At 47.4% G+C, this 21463-nt stretch overlaps 1 protein-coding gene across 1 annotated transcript in view; it reads left to right on the top strand.

Annotated features, from left to right (window-relative positions):
* GLG1 (golgi glycoprotein 1) overlaps positions 1-21463 on the top strand; it is a 70203-nt gene that overhangs the window by 25966 nt on the left and 22774 nt on the right. Inside the window, exons 2-9 of the mRNA XM_040570826.1 lie at positions 193-225; positions 2739-2825; positions 6145-6360; positions 12769-12972; positions 13483-13554; positions 15234-15417; positions 17259-17473; positions 21154-21275. Coding sequence (XP_040426760.1) covers positions 193-225; positions 2739-2825; positions 6145-6360; positions 12769-12972; positions 13483-13554; positions 15234-15417; positions 17259-17473; positions 21154-21275 — 1133 coding nt within the window. The remainder of the gene's footprint in view (positions 1-192; positions 226-2738; positions 2826-6144; positions 6361-12768; positions 12973-13482; positions 13555-15233; positions 15418-17258; positions 17474-21153; positions 21276-21463) is intronic.

Genomic DNA, 21463 nt, shown 5'->3' with positions numbered 1-21463 from the left:
CAGGGTTGTACCTGGTGTTCCTGTCTTTCTGGCCTGTAGATACCATTGCTCATACTGTGCAGCTTCTAACGTCTCCTATCAGTTGTGTCAAATGAACATGAGTTGATGATACGGTAGTTCCTACAAGCTTATATTGTTCTGCGTGTTAAATGCAGCCGTGAACTGACGCTCCTTTTTTTTTTCTCCTTTCAGCCAGACAACGAAATCTCTTCAGACTGCAACCACGTAAGTACTGTTTTGTTTTATTCAGCCTTTCACTGCAGCATTCACAGCTCACATTCCCTGTTTGGCACAGGGTTTGCAGAAGGCCTCTGTCAAGACACACCTGAGTCGTTGGCCAACAGAGGAAGAGCACATGGCGACTTCTGTAGCCCAGTATAGCCAGCATGGTCTTACTGGAGACTGCAGGAGGGAACATAAAGTGCTCCACACACTGTACTTCGGTGTCGGAGGAGGACAGCAGACGTCTCTCCCAATTTATTTCCCAATTTACGCTCGGGGGGGTGGTTCCCGTGAGTTGCTGGAAGCAATATGATGCGCTCCTTCTGGGAGAGATGTGAGCGGTGCTGAATTTAAACTCTCAGTTTCAGCTGTCGAAGCCTTCTGTATTGCGTTCACAGCTGCTAAATTCTTAGACTTGCTTGGGAAATGCCATCGGGGTGTGATATTTAGAGGCAGTTTGAACCACTTGGCTAGTTTTAGAACAGATTCCCTCTCAGTGCTGTGTTTAACAGTGAGCAAACTGTTAGCCAGTTTTCAGACTATCAAGCTGACTCTTCAAATCCCAAGACTACAGGGAAAGGAAAAAAAGGTTAGAGCTGAGATTGGCATTAGGTTTCCTTTGGCTTCTCTCCTTGGCTTTCTGTTGCAGCACACCGTATCAGGATCCTTAATTGTTTAGCCATGGACATGAACAGATGAGCATGTGCCTCAGCAGTGGTCTTTGGTTCAGGTGCTTCAGAAGCTGTATTTTGGTTTATTTTTGGAAGATAAATGCCAGGAGCAAAAGCCAGCCGTGCTGTGCAACCAGGCATTTCCAGCTGTGTTTCTAACTTAACCCTTAGCCCTGTGCTGCCCGACTTTGTGGCAGCTGTAACTCCGTGTTGCACGGGTAAAGGGTGCATCAGGCTTCTAGTTTTAGGTCTTATTTTGGAAAGAGAGAAAACTTCAGTGTTAAAACGTGCACCTGGCACTTAACGCGTATGCCAGCAGAAATCCATGGTGAAAAAATGGAAAACCAGACCACGGAGATGCAGTCTTGCTTCAGTTTTCTTTGCCTCTCTGCAGCCTTCTGGTCGTACCGCTGATCGTTTCCTGGGAGAACACTGCTGAGCTCCAAAATCTGGGTTTTCAAGCCACAAGCGTAACCTCCCTTCTGCCTGTGGGTTGTTTTCCTTGGGGAACTCTGAAGTGAGATGCTCTCCAGAGCCTGAGGTTGCAAGTGCAGAGTGTATTTTGATGCTGTTGCACCTTATTTTTGCCCTTCTGGTCCTGGCTGGGAGGCATAAAGTGCTCTTTGCAAGGGCAGGCTCCCTGCTAATGCACTTCTCTCTATTAAACCTGTGTGTTTACAACTTACACTCTCCAAAATAGGCTAGAATCCCATAATTTTTATATATTTTTTAACTTTTCTCAACTTCAGAGCCAAGATGGGAGGTGTGGAAGATGGTGCATTTCTAGTTGTTTGTGTTTCCACCCTCTTGGAGGTGATGCAAAGCTGCCTTCCCTGTGTCTCAGCATGTTTCTGTGTTTCCTCAGTGCTCTGTGTACAACACTTTTCAAAATAGAAGTTTGACCAAGCTATTTAGCATTTTAATTCTTGCCGTGAAGGCAGAGCATTTAAAATTAATTTAAAAAAACTGTTTATGTTAATTGAAAATGTTTAAATGTAACGAGTTCCTGGAGAAAACCAGATGAGCTAACAGATCTTCTCTTGGGCAACCTCTCTGCAATTAATTTGCTGAGGTTTTGCTGCCTTTTATTTTTACTTTGTGGTGCCTGAGGAGGAGACCTGGGGTGTGTATGTGTCTGCAGAGTGGAACTTGCCCAAGATTGATTCCTGCGGGATGACCCAATGCATCCAGGCAGAAGCATGAGCTAATCTCCGGCTCCTAGAAGAAGAGTCATCCTTACCGAGCCGTCTTGCAGAGCAACCTGCAACGTATGAAACTGCTCAGCAGGAGAGAACCTATAGGGCTGCACTATGTCTGCATCCAAAAAACTGCCTGGGTGCAGCCCCTGGCAGAGGGAAGTGAATACGGGACCAAGTGCATTGTCCCCTTCCTTTTTTGCTAGGCTTTTTAGCTTTTTCTATATGAAATCTGCTCATATTGAGGACTTTGTTAAAGCATTTGTATCAGGCAGATGAGCCATGGCACAGAGATGTGGTGGGCTAAAGATTGCTAAATATGCAGCAGGTGGCAAGCTACAGCTTTCATTGTTTTATCCCTTCTGGTTATGAAAATATCTTCATTAAATATATTTCCTTGTAATGAGTCAGCTCATGACCTTATAGGGAGATTTCTAGCAGGCTGAATTTGTCCAAGATAAAACTGTTGAGGAAATGAAAGACAAAAGTTGTTGTCAAGGAGACTTTGCAGTGATTGCTGTGCTGTGGAAGGACGAAGGTACCAGTGTGGGACGTTGATGTTTGGTTCTTTTCTGAAATGAAACAGCAATTCTTCATTCTCCATGGGAAGCTCTTAAACCTTCTTTTTGTCATTTTTTTCCTTCTCTAGCTCCTGTGGAACTACAAGCTGAACCTGACTACAGATCCGAAGTTCGAATCCGTGGCCAGAGAAGTCTGCAAGTCCACTATTGCAGAGGTAAGCCACGAGAGGCATGGCTGCTCTTGTTGCACTGAGATTTTTCTTGCCTCCTCGTGATGGAAAATCAGTGTGCCAGCAGCATTTTGGGTAAGCTCTTGTCTTATGTGCCAAATTCCTGGGCGTAATTCAGGCAGCCTTCTTGCTGAAAAAGCCTGTTACCTTAGTGGTGCTGGGCAAAGGTACCAAAAAATGGAAGAAATGGTGGGCTGATGTCCCTGTTATCAAGTGCTCAACAGCTGCAGCAGTGTTGGTGTAGCAAGGGTTCTGCTGCACTTAGTGCAAGGCTCGTTTTGGTTCTGGCTGGCTAACAGAAGGGATAGACACATTGACATCAAACCATGAAGCAACATATTTTTTTCTTCTAAGCTCAAAGCTAAATACTCCGGGGACTCTCTGTTAGGAACTCCTTGTTTTTAGGGTGCACGAGGAGCTGGTCCTCTGTCTCCAGCATCAGAACACCTCAGCCCAGCTTCCAAGACCTTATCACATCTTTCCTTGTGCTCATTTTAGAGCTCCCGTGGCTGTGCTCTAAGCCTCACAGGGAAACTGACGGGGCGAGAATCACGCTGCCCGGCCATTAACTTGCCTTTTTGAAGTTCAGTTTGCTCTAGGTGCTGGCTCCTTTGTGGTTCCCCAGGTCCTCACATGTTTGATGGAATTGCCTTGGGATCACCTACGCTGTTCCCTTTTCTTTACAAAATTTTCAGCTAATTTAAGAGGAACACGCATAGATCTGAGAAACTGAGGGTGCCAACAGCAGCATGGCCCCAGAAGTTCAGGAATTAGTGGTGCAGGTAAGGGATATGCCACCGCTGTTTCCTCGTGGCCGATTATGGCCCATTTCTCCTTCTGCTTCCGTTAGCACCAGCTGAGTTGTGGTAAGAATAGCATGAGTGGTAAAGCATTTACAATAAGGAAGGATCAAGGAAAAAAGCCGACACAAGAAGGCTAGAGTATTGAATGAACACGGGAAAGAAAACAGCTTGCATGGAAGCTTTACGTTGCGTTTGGAGTTTGGTAGCTCCCAAAAGCGGACACTGCCAAATCTGTTGGATCCCACTTTTTGCAGCCATAGGAAAGATTTTTCCCTCCCTGTTTTATGTCATGTGACTACTGCAGAATTTTTACAACCAAGGCATTCTTGAAAATGCTCTTTTAACAGTCTGTGTAATTACCACTTCTGTACAGTGACAGCCTGGCACTGTAAATGGTGCCCTCTAAATCTGGGATATGTTGTCTAAAAGCAGCAGGAGAAGCACAGAACTTGAGCTGTATGTTAACCAGTAGAGTTCTGCTTAAATTGTGGTGAACGATGGCATGAATTGCAGGTATTTTACCTTTGAGTGCTTTTTATTGAAAGGAGGAAAAAAGGCTGCATAAGTAACAATCTTGTTTGATCTTCTGATACCTGATTTTGAGGCAGGTGCATAAACCATTCCGCTAATTTATGATGGAATTTCTACAGAAGTCGAACGTACAGCGGGCAGCGTACTGTTAACATACTGCCTAGTAGTATTTTTCTTTAGTTGACACTACCAGGTAGGTGTTCTCTTGTTGTGTGACTGAGCTTTGAGTCTTAGTATTGCTTTGTATCAAGAACAAAATACTACCAGAAGAGTACTTTCTAGTAAGAAGTCATTTGGGCATCGGTGACGATCCCAACTGGGTACATTCTGGAAATCCCACCGTAAATTTTATCAGCTAATCATAGATTTAATGCGAATGCCAACTTTTTTTTTTTTTTTAACTGTTGCAATGCTATGAGCTTGGGCATTAGTTTAAATCCGGAATTACAGCTGGTTGCTTTAGAAGTGGTGAGGCAATAACGCGACCGCTTGCTCTGCCATGCTGCTCTGGGGCTGTTTCCAAAGCTGGGCTCTTGGCACGCGACATCCCGAGATTAAATACGAAATGCTCTACCAGTCTACACCTGCCTTCAAATAATCTCTTTTTAAAAATGTTGCATGTTTTAGCTCTTACGTAGAAAAAATGGCCTCAAACTGAGGTGGAGGCAGATCTGTTTCATTCATTGCATCTGACCCATCTGAGTCTGTCACAGGATGCCCTGAATTAATTCTTCTTCGAATTAGTGTCTTCCTAGAAATGTATCTCTGTTAAGATTTTCAGTGTGAAGATTCCAACGAGGTGTTTGAGAGCTGAGGAAACGTCTTGCTGCATCTCTTAGCGGTGCCCCTGCCAGGTATCGGAGCCTGGCTGGGGTTTGGGTTGCTGTCAGAGCTCCTTTCCAACCAATGAGCCCTCCAGCATCTGCACAGGAACAATCTTTGCAATCAAGTCAACCCGTGTACCTATTGCTTGAAAAATGCTTGCTGCTGGACTTTAATGTCTCACTGTCAAGCGTGCTGTCCGCGTCGTCATGGCTTCAATTTCCAGCATTCCCATTAGCGGGGGATACCAACACTGGGCACGTATTTCGGCGTGGGCATCCCAGGGCTGAGAGGTCTGTAATCTGGGTCTTCTCCTGATCCCAGTCCTCCTCGGGGAGCAGTCGCAGCTGACGAGCAGTCTCCTTCTCCCCGTCTTTGCAAAGTCCCTGCCAAAACCTCCTGCATCTCTTACTTCTGGGGGTGAATGTTCCTGCCTTGCTGCCTGCTTCCCCGAGCAGGGCAGGCTGTGATTTAATTTGGGGACCTGTCTGCTCGCGTACGCTGCCCTCCCAATCCCTGTGTAGCTTTCAGCTTCTGTTAGCACCGATTTTTTTTTTTCAGACCGTTCTGTAAATGGTTTACTGCCAACAGTCGGTTCCTGCGAGCCTGATAAAAACAAAATTGAGAATTTTCCTGTATAGTAATATTTTCAGCTTGCAGCGAGTTATAAACAGTTCGATAAATATTGTGTTGGCTTTTCAATCATTCTCACTTCTAGCCAAACTGCTATATTGTGTGAGGTCAGGTGGTTAATGGGGGTCCAAGCGTGATTTAGCGATGCTGTAATACGCTCCGTTTTCTAAATAAAGGTTCTCAAACTGTAATTTTTCCTACAAATGCACATGATTGCAGGGGTTCAATGTGATTATTACGAAAGATGATTATTGAGCAAGAGGGCTTATAATCCTCAAGGTCACTGCGTTTTCTTTCTTCAGATACTGGCACAAATGAGGCATTTTTCACTTCTGAGGAATTTTGAAGTATTCTGACTTGCTGAAAATCGACCCAAAGCCGAGAGAGTTTCTTTGCCAGCAGGTTTTGAAACTGTGGATGCAAATTTCTTTGAGGATATTTTTGAAAAAACAAACAAAAGGTTAAATTCAGTAATTGCAGCCCCACTGTATTGATTTTTTTTTTTCTTTTAACAGATCAAGGAGTGTGCAGATGAACCCGTTGGTAAAGGCTTCCTGGTGTCGTGTTTGGTGGATCACAGAGGCAACATCACTGAGTACCAGTGCCATCAGTACATCACTAAAATGACAGCCATTATCTTCAGCGATTATCGGCTGATCTGTGGCTTCATGGACGACTGCAAGGCTGACATCAATCTCCTGAAATGTGGCAGCATTCGACCCGGAGAAAAGGTATCCAGAGAACATGTAGATTGTCAGTAGGGTTGTAAAAGCGATTTGCTGAAGGAAAATTATGTGGATTCTGCAACCGTATTGTTGTCTTACTTGCAACTGAGAAAATCCGTGGCGTATTTAATCCATCTGAAAAGGGTGATGTCCTGATTCTGCGTCGTTCCTTCTTAATAAATATGCATTTATTCCTCTGAGGAGCTGCTGTTCCCAGAGACGACTTTCATTTGTCTTCCCTTTGCCTGCTGCACCACAGGTGAGGTGGTAGGCAGTTGGCTTTTGGATCACGCTCTGTCAGGCCTGACTCAATATGATGAAACTGGGCACTGGATTTAATCATGCCTATTGCTAGACTCATTGCACAGTCTTGTCGATGCTGATGCAGGAAAGTTATCAAGGTAATGCACCCTGTGCTAACCTGTAAGATGTGTAGTGACAGAGGGGTTCAAGAGTTTCTATTTGTTCGTTTTTTTCTTTTCCCTGCCCACCCCAAAAGAAGAAGTTGAAGGGCACTTACACCTAGCATCACAGATCAGTAGCACTGCCTCTCTAATACTGTGCTGGTTTTCCTAAATAAATCAGTGCCATATGAGACTTGAGTGGAAGTTGACGTAGAGAATGGTTTGTGGTAACTAGACGTGGGTTTATTTTCATTGCCCTGGCTTTCCTTCCCTACTTCAGTAAGGCAAACGCAGGCAGCAGTTATGTGGTGCTGCATGAACGAGTGCCTTTCTTGATGGTAAGTTTTATGTTTAGGGATAAAGTTAAAATTAGCCTATCAACTTTTTACAGTGCTCTCTAAATTATAGCTCTTTGGTTTTTAGGAATTAGGCTGTTAAATCAGCTGTTAATGAGGAGGCAAAAAAATGTAACAAATACACTTTTGTTTAAAAAAACAGAACTGGATGCTTAGCTATCTTGTCCTAGTAAGTCTTGCTTGTTTGAGATGTTTGTTGCTATAAGCAGCTTTGCATCCGTAGGGCATTAAATTGAGGTCCTGCTGTATATTCCAGAGACCCAGCTGAGCAACACAAAGCACAGGAATACTTGTTTTCAGCACAGTCCTTGTTTTCAGAAATAAAAGCAGCCGTAGAAGTAGGAGGAACTTGCAGGCACCGCGGGTTCAGACTGGAGGTGGCTTTCTCCGTAAAGTAGCGGCTGTCTTCTCTCGTGAGTCTCTTCAGTCCATGTGAGAAGGTGCTTTTAACGGTCCCTGGGGGCTTGGAAGAGTTTATGGGAGTCCTGCCCGTCAGGTCTGCCTGCTACCTGTGGTGTCACTGAGTTAAAATGAGTTAAAACCGAAATAGTTATGGTAGCATAGAAGGGACCTAGCTGAAGAAGGGGACCTCAGTGTGGATTTCATGGAGGTGAGCCGTGTCTCGTGGTGGATGTGGAGCCCGTGCTGGCAGGTTTGTTAACGCTGGGGTTACTTGTGCAGCCCGTGTCCCTTTTCTGATCCACGTCTGCCACTCGGTGCAGCAGCAGGCATGGATGGCAAAGCGAGTCTGTGACCGGCTCTTTGTGGGGGCTGGCGCAGTTTCAGCACGTTCCTCGCTTTTTTGGTACCCAACCCAGGATATTTTGCCGTGGTTCGGGAAAGCGTGGCAGCCTGTCGTATGATTTCCTTTGTTGTGCTGTCATCATCGGCACTTAGAGCAATTGGAGTGTTTTGTACTGCTATGGGAACAGCTATAAATGGCTGTGCAAGCGTTTCTTTTGTTGGTGTTCTGTGCTGTCCCATTTCTGCTGTGGAGAAATCTCATCTAATTTACTCCCATCAGATGCTGGTTCAGGTTTTGTTTCCATGCTGCAGCTTCTGAGAGTTGCCTGGAGAGAAATAGTCGTTAGCCTTTTGTGTGACTGAACATAGCGAATTTAATAAATAGGATCTGGACACCTGAGGAGAAAGATGAGGGAAGAGATGCGTCTCATTTTTATGGAGATAAGCGCTGCTAGATGCTAACTGCACCCACATCAGGCCGCTCATGGGCTGCAGAATTACCTGTGACAGCTTCATCATCGTAGCTGGGGTAAACGGGCTGCTTTAACTGTAAAAGGCTCCTCGATAGGTATTCTTGAAGCTGTTCTGCTAGCTAACCATCTTCCTTTTCTGTCCTTCCTTTATTTCAGCTTTTTATTTCCTAATTGAATTCTGTTCCTGCTGCTTCTGTTGTTTGTGATGTAGTGCTTTCTGTGCTTTCTCTTCCACGTTTTCTTGTTGGCTTTCTGTTCTCTAAGAGCTGAGAAGCGCAGCCTGGAAGTCTCAATCTGATTGTAGAATTCGTTTTGCAGGATGCAGAAGAAAGGTTGTACAAGTGTCACTTGAAAGCATTAAGTTTCGTAGCGTGCCTGGGTTGTGGATTTTTTTTTTCCCAGTTCCTGGAGAAATGTTTAGGAGCAGATCCGGTCACCTTTCTAGTTGGCTGTTGTGCTTTATGTTGAATTTGGTCTCCTGGCATTTAAAGCTTGCTTTGTCCTCGTGTGATAGGAATCTAATTTGAAATTGAAATCAGGAATTGTAACTGAGCTTTTCTTCTCGAGCTGCCTGTCAGAACAAGCTCGCTGCTTTCCCACTCCCAGTAATTCAGGGGCTTGGATCAAATTAATGGTAGCGTGTAGCTGCCCTGGTGCTAATTCGGGTTTCGCCAGGATGTCCAGGCTGGAACTGGTTATTGCCCATAATGAAGGGGACAGAAGTGTACATCTGTTGTAGCGGTTTGCCAGATAATAGTATTTTTCAGATTCCCAAAACAGACCCACAAGGAGACCATCGTTTTCTCGCTGTTTTCCCCCACTAAATGCTGTGAGTGTGGGTGCTCTCGCGCTGTCCCTGGTTCCACAGGAGTACTGGACGATCACTGAAGTCCAATAACTTCAGTCTCATTTACACGGTATGCTACCAGGACACTCTGCTATCAGCTGAAGTACTGGGAGACACCTCGTCACGATCAATCCCTGCCATCCTGGCACCCAAACCAGCCCCACAGGGGAGCTTCGACAGATCTGCTGGGCTCAGAGGCTGCTGGTTTCCCAGGGCTGCCCCTGGCTGTTCGGAGCACGGTGCTGTGCAGATAAGGCAGGTTATGTTTTCCCTCCTGTGTGCCATTTGTTGTACACTTACCTGGTCGCTTTCCGATGTCATCTCTGCAAGTGTGCAGCTGGAACAGCTGAGCTCAACGGGTGCCAGGTCCCAGGCAGAATAAAGTCTGGGGGAGCTTCCGAAAACGAGAAAAAAATAAACAAGAATCCCAAAGCCTAAACTCTGTTGGGGGGGAGGGACTATGGATAGAAAACGAATAGCAAGAAACGAGGTGTTTAAAATTCTGTCTTTCCCCCAAGACATACGCCCAGAGGCTGAATTTTGGCCAGAAGAATTAAAGTCTCTCAAAGCACTGTGCTGAAGTGAGGTTTGCTCTGGCACATTTAGAATTTAGTTCCATTTTTCTGCGGCTTCAAGTGCCATAGGACAATATTGAGAAGTTGTTCATATCCTTTGTGGGTCTAAATACATCGTTTCATGAAATGATGCAGTTTCGAGACACCCCGTCATAGATAATTATCTTGTACGTTTAACGGATCTTTGCAACTTTTGGGTGAAATTCTTTAAGAATGACAGTGATGGGGCAACAGTTCCAAGAAATGTGCAGTTTTTTTTAGATTTTTTTAGATTTGATCAATTAGATTTAGATTTTTCGATATTGTGCTGGAGAAATGAAGCCTAGACCCTGTCAGTCCCTGCAGCAATTTTGAGGAATCCTGACTTGGAGAAAACGCTCGTCGGTCTTCAGCTGTAAGGTGGAGGTTTTTTGGCAGCAGGGTGTCGGAGAGAGGAACAGCTTTCTGGGGGTACAGTCTTTAATTACAGGCTAATACATACTGTATTTAAGACTTGTAAAGCTGAGAGAAGTTAGAATGCATTTCAGTAAGGCAACAAGTGTACACCTGAGTGGGATTTTTGTATGCCTTTTTGATCCATGGCACAGATACAATAAGCTGGTGGCCCTTCACCTTGCCAGGAGCTCGTGTTCTGTGCTTAGTGATGTTCGGCTGGGCTGGTCATTTAAGCATTTACCTTAATTAAGCTTTGAAAACTCAGGTTGCTCCTTTCAGCCTGTAGTAATTGAGCTGACATTTCTCCAAATCACATCCTCCAAGCCCTGCCCGTGTTCTTTCTTTGACCAGCAGCGCGGTGCCTTCACGTGAAGAAGTAGCCAGGACCTGCATAAAGTGACTTAACTCGGGGCTGCCTCTCAAAGGAGCGCGGTGGCCAAAATTCAGCACAAGTGCTCGGACCTGCGCACCCAGGGCACTTTGATGGATCTCCCAGAGAGGGCACGGGAATGCTGCAGGAGGGCATGTGAATGTGTGGAGGTAGGGAGGAGAGGACAGGACTGCACCTGGCAGGAGCTGGCCGTGCTGACCTGTATGTGGGTCTGATTTAACTCTGGTACATTTGAAATACGCTCTCATACAGGGCAGCAGCACGGGGTAGCTAGCACTGCAAGGTGATGTACCCCGATGTAAAAATGGTTTGCAAAGTGGTGCAGTGAATTTGTTATAACATACTGTGTCCTTGCAACACAGCAGTAAACACCCAGTGTCCTGCATCCATAAATCAGTTTCTTCTCGCTGGTTAAAATCAGTTTAATTTCACATGTAGCATGACTGTTGGCCACTCTGGAAGAAACCTGGCAACTTCTGCCCCTCCAAGCAGGAGCAGTCTGCCCAGAGTCCTCCTTCTGGCCTGTGGGGGGGAAACTGCAGGTGAGCCAGGGCCCCCCCAGCTGCCTCCTCACTGGGGCCGGAGCAGGACGCTGATGGGGGAGCTGGAAGCGGTTCCTTCCCTCGTTTGCTCTTGCCAGCTCCTGCCTGTAATCAGTACTTCGGGCTGACCACGAGGATTTGGGGAACAGAGTTTGTGTTTGGCGTGGTTGTGGGTAAATGGCAAATTTAAGTCATGCGGTGAACATGCTCCTCTAACTAGCATTGCTCAGGTTGCTTTTAGGGTCAGCCCTAAAACAGCTGATGATATATAATTAATTTCCTCAAAGGTGCTGATTCCTGGCCAGCGTGAGCAGTTTGCCAGCTCCTACTCCAGGGAAAAAGCAAACAAACGTAGGGGGTTGGGAAATGTGGTTTTGGGGTTTTCTGCTTTTTAAGAAGAGAACTGCTTTTAGCCCTCTGAAACTGATGGTACAGCTGGGTGTTCGTTTATGACTTTAATGGGATGATTCCGCCTCTGCTCCCAGTGGGGCAGAATTAAAATGGGAATCAAAGGCTGCCCGCCTGAGGAAGAATGGCAGAACAAAGTTTTGGGAGAGTTGTTTGGCTTTGAGTAGTCACGGTCATGGTTTAAGGATGCTGGTCCCTTACTCGTGCTGCCGCAGCCGTAGGGGATGCACCGACGTGGCAGCGTGAGCCGGAGGGCTGGCCCAGAGCGGTCACTGCAGTGCCAGCTTCGGTGGCTCGGTTGTATGCAGACGTTCAGAGCTTGTTGTACCCTTTACCTGCCCGACATGAGCTTAGTGACAATGTCCTCTCATGGCAGGGCGGCATGAATTAGGGAACTAGAGTTACAGGAGGTTGTCTTTGCGGGAAAAACGTGCAGAAGCCTTGAGATCTGTTCCAGAAGCGTTCTTGTTTTTTGAGGAACTGGACCCATGGGGGTATTAGGGGGGTGTGGTTCCCCTCCTAAACACACAGAAAACGTAGGAAGGGACAAGGAGCCTTCATCAGCCCCGTCCTGCCTCTTCCCTGCTCTGTTACAAAGCGCGGGCTCTGTTTATTCTCTGGTCGTGGACCCACGTAGTCTTCAGGCTCCCTCGGGCTTGCCAGACAGTGGACTCGGGGCACGGTGTTGGGCCAGAGCTGCTTTGTGTGAGACTTCACCTACCAGTGAATGCTTTGCATTTTTTAATTCCTTTTTTTGGAGGACTTAGCACCGAGAACCCTGCATTTGGCCAAAGTTCCCTTGTGGCCCTTTTAGCATCGCTAATGATCACCACCCAACGCGAGGGCTTGCCTTGGCATGGAGAAACCTTGATTTTTCTCCCCCCGGGATGTTGTTAGCATGATGCTGGCACTTGCTGTTGCCATGGCAAGAGAGAGCCGTGTGGGCTGAGAGGTAATTTGGCTGCTTGGTGAACTGCTCCGAGTAGTGGCAATCTCGTTAAGTCCCACTGAACCAAACCCAGAGCCCGGCAAGGGGGAGTGGCACAGTGACCATCAGGATGGTGATACATGAAGGGTGGGGACAGGGCAGACGCCGACTGCTGCCTCTGTGGATGTCGTTAATTCTGAGCTCTGCGTGTAGGTGGTTCGTTTGTTGCTTAATTTATGCAGTGCTAATCCACGGGTCACTCGGCTGTGTGAGTGCTTGGGTAACGATGCTCTCTTGCTCTTTCCATGCAGGATGCCCACTCACAAGGGGAGGTGGTGGCGTGCCTGGAGAAAGGCCTGGTGAAGGAGGCGGAGGAGACCGATCCCCGGGTCCAGGTGTCCGATCAGTGCAAGAAGGCCATTCTTCGGGTAGCCGAGCTCTCCTCCGATGACTTCCACCTGGACCGGCACCTCTACTTTGCTTGCCGGGACGACAGAGAGAGATTTTGTGAAAATGTGAGTAGTTTCCTCCCACCTTCCCTTCTACATTAAAAATAAATTAAAAAAATGGAATGCATTGGGAGTGGGAATGAAATGTTAGAGCGGAGCCTGAGCAAGATCATGTAATACTGAAAATAGGCACCTTGTAGCTGTCGTTTTGCAATAAATCTGGTATTGAGTTCACTTGCCCAACAAACAGGCGTTATTTTTAGTGGGTTAATGGGCTGAGTGGGCATCGGAGGCTGTGCAGGGGAGTGGAGCCTCTCGAATGGGGAGGAGGCAGCAGAGGTGAGTGGTGCTCAGTCAGAGTTAGCTTTTGTCTGCTGATGGGCTGCTTGCTAAAAGGGGGGTTGAATGTGATCAGATTTTAGAAAAAATAGTACTGAAGCCATCACTGTCACTTAAAATATTAACTTTAACATCTTTCAGGGTTAAAAAAGAAATCCCTTGTGGCGTAGTTTATCCTGCCCATTAAGCATTAGCTGCCCTATCTCTAACGGTAAATATTGCTGTTCTGCTTCACAGACTCAGGCTGGGGAAGGCCGAGTTTACAAGTGCCTCTTTAATCACAAGTTTGAGGAATCAATGAGTGAGAAGGTAGGTACCTGTCTCAGGGAGACAAATCCTTAACGCGGAGATCATCGGGTCCTTCGTCAGCCCAGGCTCCGTTATTCCTTTCCCGTGCTGGGGAAAATCCATCACCTCCGTGGCCCGATAACCGACCGCTCCAACAGATGCGTTTGCTTTGATACGCTTGTGTTCCCAGCTACATGCTGATAGCTTGGATTAATTGCGTTCGAGTTACAGCCTTTAAAGTTGAAGGACTTAAATAAATCAAAGCTTTTGGGAGGGTAATTGGGGAAGGGAAGCTCGGAGCTGAAGTGGGAGCGCTGTGATTTAAGTGCTGAAAGTAGAAGCTGCCATGTGGTGGGTATAAGCCTTGGTAAATGCTCTCATAATGTGCACTTTAGAGACAAAATGACCAAACATCTTGGCATGGGAAGCCGTCTGTGTTTCATTTTGTTTTCAAGGCTTTACGAGGCAGACTACGAAGTAGGGAAGTGCATGGGAAAGAGGCACAGCCGAGTTAGGGAAGTTTTCCTTGTGCTAATCCTGAGGATATGCTCTGCAACAACAACAACAAAGTTGTTCTGGAAAGTCAGTCCTGAACACAGTTTGTTTGCAGCTGTGTCAGCATAGGTGTTTGAGGAGGGCAGCAGTGCCTTCAGTGATTTCTGCAGCAGCAGCATTTTGGGAATTAAAAGGAATTATATCAACTGAAGGGATACCAAGATGGGTATCTGTAAGCCCTTCTTTGGAGAAGCTCTGCTGAAGAAGCCCAGTGCAGAGGCCTGGGATTTTCAGACTCTTTTCTTTAAACGCATTATCCATCTGAAAGCTTAGTTCCAATTAACAAATCCAAAGCTGAGGGAGTAATCCCCGAGGGCTTGAAAGAAGGCTTCATTCTGTACAGACAGGTTACCGAAGTGGGCTGCTCTTTTTGCTTAGCCCCTTTTGGGTTGTACAGAGGCTGTTTAGGCGGGGTCTCTTCCACCCTAAGCTGCCTGGCTTTTTAAGGTCTGGATATAGGGTGTCGAGAGGTCAGACAGAGCTGCAGCAGATGACTTGGTAGGGAGGGAGCTGGGTGCTCTGAGGGTGCAGTTTGCCAGGCAGGAGGGGCACAAAATCTGCTGTTGCTCTTGTGGCTGCCAGGGTAGGGCAGGCGAAGTCATTGGTGTTGTGGGAGCTTAAAGGGTTGTTCTTGCAGCTCCTGGGTTCAGGTTTGGGCACAGCACATCCTTGGGAGTCCCACCAGTTGTGGGAAAATGGGTAGAAATTCCTGGGATCGGACCGGGCTGTCGTCTGATGGCACAAATCCCCAGAGCCCGCTGTTCTGTAAATGTGACTGGGAAATGTTGCTCCTTGAGGGCACAGGGTGAGCGTGTACCAGAGCTGGGATAAATGTCAGCGACTGATCTCAGTTACTGGAGTGAGTCATGCTCTCAGCCAGCGCCTTTCACAGACAGCGGGATGAATGTGCAGTTTGAAGAAGGGATCCCTTAAAAGTGAGCCTTTAAAACCCTTGGCCTGTCGACCTGTGTGGGTTGTTAACTACCTGGCTTCTGTGAGCAGAACCAGATTTAACTGCAGTCCAGCTTAAATGCATGAACTGTAGAGCCTCAGTCTTTTTAAAACACAACCTGAAGCCTAAGCAGCAGCATCCAGCTCTCTGCTGTGCCACGTGGAAGCTAATCCAGTTACCCTGTCTCCTGCAGTGCCGTGACGCGCTGACCACACGCCAGAAGCTGATTGCCCAGGACTACAAAGTCAGTTACTCGCTGGCCAAGTCCTGCAAGAGTGACCTGAAGAAGTACCGCTGCAACGTGGAGAACCTTCCCCGCTCCCGGGAGGCCAGGCTGTCCTACCTCTTGATGTGTCTGGAGTCAGCCGTGCACAGAGGTGAGTGGAGCTGACCCGAGAGATGCCACTTGTGGGGTATTGATGTTAAAAGTTTCTCTTGGATGTTGAACTAGCAGCTCCAGGACCTATTTGTGGTCACCTCCTCCAAGTAACCTCCCATCAAACTCTGTTCCAGAGGCAGGTTTCCTCATTGCGATGCTTTCCTTAGCAGTGTTTTGAGGATGAGGGCAGCTGAGTAAACCTCTGACGCTGGCTTTTATTGCCTAGGCAAGAAGTTTAAAATGCAAAATAGCAAATCCCACTTGGACTGATGTGTAATTGCAAATCCTTCTATTCACTATGGACTCAAGCAGCTTTTTTTTCCCTCCTTTGTAGTAAGCGTTAACTATGGTGCTAGTTTAAAACACAGAATAGGCAACTTGTTTATCACCACTCGAGGAAAGACAGGGCTCAATCCCATGCCTCCACTTAATCCTGTGCCTCTTGTAAGTAATGTTTCTTCCTCTACAGTTACGTAGGTTGGGTAAATGCCGTAATTTCTGTACCCCTTCCCTAGTTTATGCTGCATAGAAGGATGGTGAGTGTGAGAACATTCTTTATACATTTAAGACATCTCCAGTTTACACTAATTTAACACCAATGGCTGTCCCAAAGACATTACAGGCCCCCCCTATACAGCGAGACCATGTTAAAGGTTCACCTTGAGGTTGCCATAACGCAAAAATGGCACATTTTAATCCTCTAGATCTGCACTGGAGAAATGTTTGTGTTTCCCCTGGCGTGCAGCTGGTGGTTTATGATTCAGCGGCATGGCTGCGGGCTGCAGTGCCTCTGGCACAGGAGGGGAAGGCTGCTGTACCTCTGCAAGCAGCCTGCATTTGCGAGTTTGAGTAACTCGTCATTTCTGATTGATGTGGAAATGATGTGTGCTGTTTGCAGAAGAGTTTTCTTCCTCACCCTGCAGTAGGGCAGGTGTTTTCCTGATTTACAGAAAACTTCTATTCAGTTACTGACTTTGGCTTCCACAGCAGAACAGGCTCTGCGGTGCGTGGCTCACACATGAAGCATAGCCCTGGAGGAACATCTGCTATTCCTCAGCCCCCCACCTATTTGTATAATAATGCCTGGGAGCCCCTGCGGTGGTGTAGGACCTCCGTTGGTGGGGAGTTGTGCCCGTGTGAATAGGGCGTGGTGGGAGGCTAGGGTAGGACACAGGAAAAGCCATCGTGTTCCTCATGATTCCCAAACCAACCTATCTACATGGGATTGTAGAAGAGCTTATAGAGGATGTAAGCATTTTTAAAGGTAAATTTTGTACCACAGTTGGTTAGCTGACACTCAGTATGTTCTCCTGGTAATGTGTTCTATTTTTTTTGGCTTCCTGAGCACGTGTGTGCTGTTGCTCTAGAAAACCTTTCCTCAGAGAAGGCATTTACCGTGCTGCCCAGACAGATTCCTCCTCCAGTTACATATCAAGCTGGTAAATTACCAGAGGTGACTTCCATTCCCAGTGTTAAAAGCACACACTTGAGTGTACAGGTGGCAGATAACTTGTGCAGCAGAGCTGCAGATGAGCTGAGTGTTTCCAGCTGCTCTTCAAAAGGAGCTCCTGTACTGTGGGATCCAGCATAATATTCTCCTCATCTTTCCAGACCCATTTTTTATCCACAGAACGGTTATCTTGCAGGTTCAGTGAAATGAGAGGATCCACAGCAATGCTTGGTCTAGTCCCCGGCGTGCCTGCTGTGGCACGCTGGTTGCCATCAGCATTTGTTCAGCGTGCGGGTGCTGTCCCTGTCCTTCCAGCATCACGGTAGCCCAAAGAATCCAGGTCAAGAAGGGCACCAGGACTAAACCTCGTCCTCTTCTCTTGGCTTTAGGTCGGCAAGTGAGCAGCGAGTGCCAGGGCGAAATGCTGGACTACCGGCGCATGCTAATGGAGGACTTCTCCCTGAGCCCCGAAATCATCCTCAGCTGTCGCGGGGAGATCGAGCACCACTGCTCCGGCCTGCACCGCAAAGGGCGCACGCTGCACTGCCTGATGAAGGTGGTGCGGGGAGAGAAGGGCAACGTCGGGCTCAACTGCCAGCAGGCGGTAAGGGGTTTTTCCTCACCTCGGTTCTGGGGTGCTGGGCTGGTAAAGCACTATCGGGCAGCGACCTGCCTGTCGACCACCTGTTACCGTGGTAGGAAGTGTAACTTTGGGATCTAGCAGCACATCAGCAGTGCTGTTTTCTCAAAAAATACAACCTGAGTTATGTTGCTCCAGGTTTTGTATTTGATCTCCAGCACTTCTCGAGTCGTGGAATTCTGTCCTGGATGTAAGTTGTAAGGAAACCTTACGTTTTAAAACATTCCCTCTCCTTCCCTTTTCCTTCTGTGCCCCAGTTCGTGGAAGTGCACTAAATCTTCTCAAAGCAACTTTCCACTCAATTTTTTTTTTGTTTATTTTTTTGCTATTTCACTGAGCTTGAATGATGGATGTGGAACTTCAGGGACAGATACAGCATGCTGCTGTGCATCATTGTGGTTGCAGCCACTAAAGCAAATGGTCGTTCTTCTCCAAAATACCTTTTTAAAATGGGCTGATTCCTTTTTGCCTTTTTTAAAATTTAGGTTAGGCCCAGTTGTGTCCTGTCTGTAGTCTCTTTAAATTGAAAGCAATTATTTAATACTTTTACCAACTCATGGAGCCTCCATAGTCCATTTCCACTGTAAATGTAGTTTAAAGCCTGGGGCCAAAATGTTGCCATTTATGCTATCTTAAACGTTGGCTGCGCATGTTGTCAAAGAAATGAATATCTGCCATTTTCTTAAGGCATAGGATGTTTCTGTGATGAAATTTTAAATGTGAACCTGAACTTGCTGCCTCAGTCCTTGGGTACCTGGAAATTACCAGGAGTTGGTTCTTGGGAGTAACTTCTAGATCATGAAGTGCATGCTCAGAGTAAGTCTTCAGTCGAGGCAGGAACCCCCCCAAAAGTGAGAGGCGATTTCAGACTTTTGGGGGAAAAGATGTTTGTGTAAATCTAGAAGGATGTTGTTTTCTGTTCCTTTACAATGAAGCCACTGCTGCATTTTTGTGTGGTAAGTTCGTGCCACAGCCAGGCTTGGTAACAACTCCTCTTGATGTGGAATGACCTCTGTTGTGGTCTCTGCAAGAGGCATCATGAGCAAATTGAATGCTGATGTTACAAAATATGATTTAATTTATCCATATTTTTGTGGGCAAAAGAAAATAGATGATTGCAAGGATAAAATAAACGTTCCAGTGTTCTGGTACCTGGGGTCTGGCATAGTGCTCTTATAGAGCTACCTACAACTTCTGAGGTGCCACATCGTTGGCAGATTTGTTTGTGAGTGGTGCTGGCTGGGTTGGTGCGGCTGTCTGCTGTTACCGCTTTCGTTCCGTTTGGATTTATTCTGTTGGAACGAGTTCCCCGCTTTTACTTCCTATGGTAACTTTGTAGGGAGGGGAACGTTGTCGGAAAGCTGCTTTGGGTCCGTCTCCAGACATTGGTTTTTGTACTTGGAGTGTCCCAGCCTTGTCCCGGTGCCTTATTAACATCAGTAGGTATTGCTGCTAACGCACTGGTCCCTTGGCTGCCCGGGGCAGTGGGGCCCGTCCTGCAATCCCCTGCTGTAGGTGCTGCGTGGCCAGGCTCCTTGCCCACACGGTTTGCCAGAGGAAATTAGGATGGGAAGTGTCCAACTTGGCCCTGTTTTCTCTTTGACTGACCTGCGTCGTTCTCCTTGCACTGTCTTACAAAGGAAGATGTTTGCCCATCTGCCAAGAACAACTACAAGCCCTCAAATTATTTATAAAAGGTTCCTTGCCCTCAATGAGGAGACGCGTGCTATCGGTGTACTTCTGTGGGCCTGTGCATTTTGTGATGGGGAAAAAATCCTCCCAAAGGAGGTAGAACTGGAGCACATCCTGCCACGTAAAGCAAGCTCCGTGTTGCTTTGGGGGAACAAACACCTCGGATTTGCTTCACAAATAAGTGGCTTTGCTCTTGTTTTGGTCTTTGTGGGTTTTTCTGTTTAGTCCCTTGAGCTTGTAAGACTGTAATCCCAGCTAAAAGGGCAGATATCCCTGCTTTCCATTTCTGATATGACTAATAAATCGATAATTAACTGAATTTAGCTCCAAGTCAGTTGAAAGTTGAGGATTACAAAGCTTATCCAGCTGCTTTCAGCAGCAAGGGTTAGCTGTGGAGGGGAGGAACTTCTGTAAAACCCTCACTCCTGTTAGCAGGGCCAATATTCCCCTCCCTGCAGCCAGGGCGCTGGCTGCCGGCTTTGCATCTCCCACTGGGGTGGGAATTAGGACTGGGAATCCTGTGGTCATGCCCCAGACAGCGTGGCGAGGTCAGGAGGCTTGGAAGTGAGCTGGTACCTCTGAAACGCTGCCAGTTTATTTACCGTAAATTTAACTTTAAAATGTCAGGTTTGAGGTTTTATTCTCCCATCCTCCCTCGAGGGAGGAGCTCCTGTATCAAACCCAATCCCGCTTTACGTAAACCTCTGACACAGAGCAGGACCAGTGTCCCATATGCAGCGTCCTCTTGCTCTGAAAATACCCCAAGAATTTTTGACCCAACAGTCCATGCCTGCTAGGCAGTGCTCTTCCGAGCTGCCTGCGTCCTTGGGCGAGAGAAACTTCAGCCAGGACTGAGCTGCAGAAGACCTGGTGTTCCTCCCAGGCGCTGTGGGGTCTGTCTTGGTCACAAGCTTCCCGATGGATAAGTAGTGCCAGCTTTCCTTTTCTCCAGGCTGAACGCTTTCTCCATTTCTGAAGGCTTGCTGGATGGCGTTTAGGTGCAGGCTGTGAAAGCTGGAGGATAAAATTGCAGCTGTGCTTTGGATCTGGTTGGGCAGTGACAAGATCATTGGGTAGGTGTCAGGATGTTAACGGTGCCGACCATTGGGTGTCCATGTGCAGCTGCCTCCCAGGCAAGCTCTCCTTTTTTGCTCCCAATTTGTCAGCCAGAAACATTTGCCTGGGGAATGGTGATACTGGTTCACCCTGTAGCTCATCGGCCTCTCGAAGGTGAAGTGGGCTTGGGGCTCTGGGGCTGGTGATGGCCGAGAAAGCTACCTGCTCCCCCAGAACTAAGTAGATAAGGAGAAGGAAAACCGGCACCCTGCTTTTTCTGTGTATATAACAATAAATTTTGTACTATAGATCTAATTGTGGTTCCCTTGGCTTCTAAAAGCTCGAGCGGGCATCCCTGAGGAAACGCTGCTGCATGGGGTGTGACATTTCATCCTGTATTTCAGTGCAACTTGTGTCCTCTCCAGACAATTGAGAAATGTTTTCCAGCTTTGTTTGTAGCTCGGCAGCTGTACTTTAAACACTGATTTGTATTTCAGCTTAGAGCAGTAGGTAATAGCCATGGAAATGTGACAAATTTGCATGCCTGGTGTCAGCCTTATGGGATGTGGCTGCCACCAAGGCACAACGTGGATCAGAAACAGCACTCGGATGTTACAGTTGTGTTCCCTACATTTGTATGTAAGTGGTCTGGGTTTACAGTTAACCTTCCTCGTGTGGCAGGTCTCATCCAGCTCTCCCGGGCTGCTTGCTAAGCACAGCCGGGGCCCGGCAGCACCACGCTCTGGGTTGGCAGCACAAGGCTTTAACCAGAGCACAAAGTAAGCAGCTGTAGAGCAGGGATCCTGTCTGGTGTCACCAGCATGGAATGGCCGTGCTGGAAGCTGCAGGTTTGGTTGTTACACTAAGTTTTCCTGTGCACAATTTCTTTCTTCCAGCTTCAAACGCTGATCCAGGAGACCGACCCCGGGGCAGATTACCGCATCGACCGCGCGCTGAATGAGGCCTGCGAGTCGGTCATACAGACGGCCTGCAAGCACATACGCTCCGGGGACCCCATGTAGGTGGCTCGCAGTTACACCGGGCTTTGGTCACGTTGGGCACCCGTGACAGCGGCGTGGCTGAGCGGTGTAGATACTGAACCCTGGCCAGAAATGAGTCCTTGCGATTCCTGCAGGGTTTAAGGTGTGAACCAAGCTCTGCCTCCCCCCCCCCCCCGCCGTGTAGGCAGGCCCGGTGCTCTTGTAA

Source organism: Cygnus olor, chromosome 12 (assembly GCF_009769625.2).
Source record: "Cygnus olor isolate bCygOlo1 chromosome 12, bCygOlo1.pri.v2, whole genome shotgun sequence".
Classification (NCBI taxonomy): Eukaryota; Metazoa; Chordata; class Aves; order Anseriformes; family Anatidae; genus Cygnus; species Cygnus olor.
This window is presented reverse-complemented; position numbering and strand designations above follow the sequence as displayed.